This window comes from Pinus tabuliformis, chromosome 7, assembly GCF_031772625.1.
Source record: "Pinus tabuliformis cultivar Carrire ecotype Pingquan chromosome 7, CPIR1, whole genome shotgun sequence".
NCBI classification, from domain to species: domain Eukaryota; kingdom Viridiplantae; phylum Streptophyta; class Pinopsida; order Pinales; family Pinaceae; genus Pinus; species Pinus tabuliformis.
Window position 1 is genome coordinate 643,668,490 of NC_142293.1, and position 4,427 is coordinate 643,672,916.

General features: G+C 29.4%; 1 protein-coding gene across 1 annotated transcript; it reads right to left on the reverse strand.

Moving 5' to 3' along the window:
• Window positions 1–2,864: 2,864 nt before the first annotated feature.
• LOC149249096 (uncharacterized) lies at window positions 2,865–4,164 on the reverse strand. Its single transcript, XM_089456169.1, has 2 exons — window positions 3,883–4,164; window positions 2,865–3,247 (listed from the first exon to the last, which is right to left on the reverse strand). Exons 1-2 carry the CDS (start codon window positions 4,088–4,090, stop codon window positions 3,102–3,104), a joined length of 354 nt encoding a protein of 117 aa, XP_089312295.1. The 5' UTR covers window positions 4,091–4,164; the 3' UTR covers window positions 2,865–3,101.
• Between the last annotated feature and the right edge of the window lie 263 nt (window positions 4,165–4,427).

A 4,427-nucleotide genomic window follows, 5' to 3' on the forward strand; every position in this document is an offset into this window, starting at 1 on the left:
ATTACATAATCTTTAAAGAAATAACATCATCAAAAGTGGGAAAAGAAGTCAAAACTTGAGTGGGAGGATAAATAAGCTCCTAGTAACATCAATTAGGAGAAAGATAATGATCAATATGCATATATTAATACCGTAACGAGTATGAGAATAATATAGATCCTTAATGAATAAAATGAAATCATATCCTTCCACCCCTATGATAGAGACCGAATAAATTGAGTAGAATCCTAAACTGATTGTCAGATGGAACTACTTAAAATATTGTACCTTTGTATTCACAACATCATTGGTATTTTGATCCCTAATCCACACATTATCCCCAATTTTCTCCATTCCTACCGTATTAGAATTGACATAAAGACCATCCACATGCATAGGAGTATCCAATAATTAAAGATGGTTGATGATTCCACAAAAAAATCCTTAAACAATTATAAAGTTACAATAAAATATTCCAAATACTTAGTAGCATTAGAAAAAGGAATACCAAATGAAATTTTCTAGTAGAGGCCATTTATTCCGCCAACAAATAGTGTAATTTCACATATATAAGAATTTTTATATTAGTAGAAAAAGGATGATGGCCCTCATGCATAAATAGCGAATGCCCTTAGTATAAGACTCATCAATTTATACACCATCAATAGGATGCATAGCTAGAGATACACTTTAAACCTTTTCCAAAATAGGAGAGGAGCCAAAAGTATTATTAAAAAAAAAAAAAAAAACATTGGGACCTAAGTGGAATACAGACCCACATCGCTCTACTTATTGTAAATTATAACATGTTAAGGATAATCACATAAAATATGACTAGTAGACTACCATAATTCACATCTAAATGAGACCTTCTCATTCTATAACTCCATACATCAATACTAACCTCCACATAACAAATAAGCTTGATCAATAAGTATCTCATCTATACTCAAATGAATTGGCATGCAAGGAACGAATTCCCTATCTAGGGTTTCTAGAGAATATCACTAAAATTGCCAATAATATCCCTAATAAAATTGAAAACAATAATACAAATAATATGATGAGATAAATAACCATGCTAATCTGTAATAATTAAAAATATTTAAATTCCACAAAGTATAAAAATGGTAAAACCAAGGAAAGAGTACAATGCCAACTTCACCATAATACCGAGGACCTAGAGTAATATAGCATCACAATCCTCCATACACTTCAAAATAATTGAAGTCTCAATCTTCCAATAACTTAGTGCCTCCAAAAACCACTCAAATGAAAGTTTGATACTTAATACCTCCAAAACCATTCAAATTAAAATTTGATTTCCTTTTCTCTACACATGGCTTAAAAATAATGATTTGTTTATATCCACAAGGAGAAAAATCCACCATTAATCATAAAAACTAAGATCTAACATAATTGCAACATAAATATGATACCTATATGAAAATCCTTCACCAAAAATCCTAACATATTCAAACCACTTTAATCCATAAATGATAATATGTAATTGTGAATATCTAGTTATGTGTATCAAAACACATTATAATTATAACTAATCCCTTGAGAATTAAATATATAATCAAAATTAAATATATGATTTTATTAAATATATAATAAAAACAAATAAGATATCATATATTTCTTTAAAGGTCACATATCTTCTTCTACTTCCAAATTTTGGTTCTTTCTATCAATATATTATATCAAGCTATATAAATATAACTTTTCCTTTATGATCCATTATACTTTAAATATAGAAGCAATGTTTACATGATATTGAGGGAGACCCTTCGGTGGCACTATTTTACCTTATTAATTTACCTTTTAGGTGAGTTAGAAACCTCCCTCAAAGGGAATAAGATAACCTCTTAGGCTCATCAGCATGAACATATTTATTTATTTATTTATTATGATATTCATTTGAACAAAACTCATGATTGACGGAAATAAATTTTTGATTTTTTCAAATAAAAAATTATTTTATTTAGAATATTAGAATGTTAAAAAAAAACAAAATTGTATATAAAAATTATTAATTAATTTTAAGAGTAACCCATTTCCATTTTCATATATTAAAGATTAATACATTCAAACAAACGTAGCAGATAAGACTGAATAATACTAATTAAATTTTTATACAAGAATCTAATTCAAATTATATTTTTAATATTTTATTTTAAAATAAATTATATATTTTTGTTTATTGAGTATAGAGACTTATTTTACAGTTTAGTATGATGTGTAATTGTGTCGGTTCATTATCAAAATTGAAATTTTGATAAAAATTTAAAAAATCTAAAAATTAAAAGATTGAAAAATTATATAAAACATTTAAATAATATCTGCTCATAAACAAATTTGCAATTTAAAAATTAGGTTTCTCTAAACTTATATTAAATTTGTGTTTAAAATAAACTTATGCTAATTAAAATTAACAAAATTATCTAAAATAAATGATTAATAAAATTTATATAACTACCAAAATACTTATATATTATTTGTAATTCTGAAGATTTGTAATTTCCAAATAAAAATAAATATAAAATAAATATATTTAAAAAACATTTGTTTTTCAAATTATTAAATATAAGCCATTAAAAAAGAATTAATTTTAAAAATATGGAAATTCTAGAATCCATTCTATTCCACAATAGACCGGACATATCTGCTTAAATATTTTTTTAAAGCTACTTACACACACATACATCCATTCACACACACAATGTAACTATCCCACTTTCTTTACACACCAAATATGCGCATAAGCTTACATTTTTACACCAATCTAACTAAAATTCTGAAAAGAAGATCAAACATGTTTATTTACATACCATATTCATAGAAATTCGATTTAACAAAGATTTAAGAAAGTCAATAATCAGTTATCGAGAATACAACATTTGTTTTTACAGAATATATCTATATGAATACGTGACTTGTAAGCCTTCCAACGTCTGGTGTCGCACTTCTCTTCTGTTCATAACCAATTGAGATGACAGAAAAAAACTTGCGAGATTTCTGCAAACACTGACTGCAAATGACCACGACCATCAATGGAGTATGTATAAGAATATTCAGACGCAGGAAGTGCCATCAGCAGAGGAGGGAGGAAGGAAGTATTATGTGATAGTACTCATCCCAGGGATTTGGGTACTATGATCATTGTCGGCCGTCTGTGTAGCAGGAGGACGATTATGCAATCTCGTGCTGTTTACAAAATAGGCATCGAAGAATTCTCCGTTTTCTTTTAACAAACCATTCCAAACTGCATCCATTTAACCATAATCTTGAATTAAATCATTTACACCATAACAACATTACCTGCTATCGAAACTTGCGATTTAGAATTGAGATTTCTGTGAGTTGAATTATAATTTTTTTTTGGGTCTCAAGACTTATGCGATGATTCTAGAAGAAGAATCTCAAATTAGAGAGAATAATAGGAAATAAAAAATAATATCATAACCTAACATCAAATTAGAGAGAATAATAAAAAATAAAAAATAATATCGTAACCCAACAACATAGAGAGAATAATAGAAAATAAAGAATAACATCATAGCCTAACAACATTACCCATTATACATAATCTTTTAGCTATTCAGAATTGAGACTTCTGTGGGTTGACTTATGACTTTCTTCTTCGACATCGTTCACATAAATATTATATATATATATATGTGATAGTATTATACATCAATATTATGTGATAGAAGAAATTCAAATTGTAATATCCTTAAGTAGATTGTAGATTTTCTGAATATTTTAGAATCCTTAAGTAGATTTGCAGATTCTCTAAATATTGGGGAATCCGATTAAACCCATATCTGTACGATTCCCGAATATTCAGAAATCTGCAATCTAAATTGGAGAGAATTATGGAAAGTAAAGAACTGAAACCTGCAATAGTGAGGGCAGGGTGGATCTTGGCTTGCTTTTCTAGGGTTTCGACGCAGTCGTGGAGATCCATTCGGAAGAGCAGACATCTCTCGATCAAATGCTGAACCGTGCGAATCATGTGAACGCGCGGATCTTTGTTTCGATCATCGTCGGTTTGCATGGGCATCTGCAACCGGCCATCTTGTTGGTTGATTCGTTCGATTTTCATTACCTAAGATCAATAGAGATTGGAATGTTTTGATTTGTATAAATAAATCGACAAAATAAGAAAAGGAGCGGCAAGAGCATTGGGAGGATTGTATGGTATATCATGGGAATGGAAACGAAGGAGAGGAATGAGATGATGCGTATGTACAATCTTATCCAAAGCCCATCTCTGCGGTGGGCTGAAACAATTTAACTCGTCCTTTCATCGAGGTGAGAGTGACAGTGAAGGCAATGGAAGAGAGCGTGTAACCGTGGCCAAGTTATGAACCACTCGCCCATCCCATTCCCATCTCTCTTCATTGAGGATGAAGATATTTTTTCAACCCTCAATGAATTCG

Coding starts and splice junctions, on each gene's coding strand:
- LOC149249096 (XM_089456169.1), bottom strand. CDS start 4,090: ATGAAAATCGAACGAATCAACCAACAAGATGGCCGGTTGCAGATGCCC. Junction 3,248..3,882: donor CCCTGCCCTCACTATTGCAG/GTTTCAGTTCTT, acceptor AAATGGATGCAG/TTTGGAATGGTTTGTTAAAA.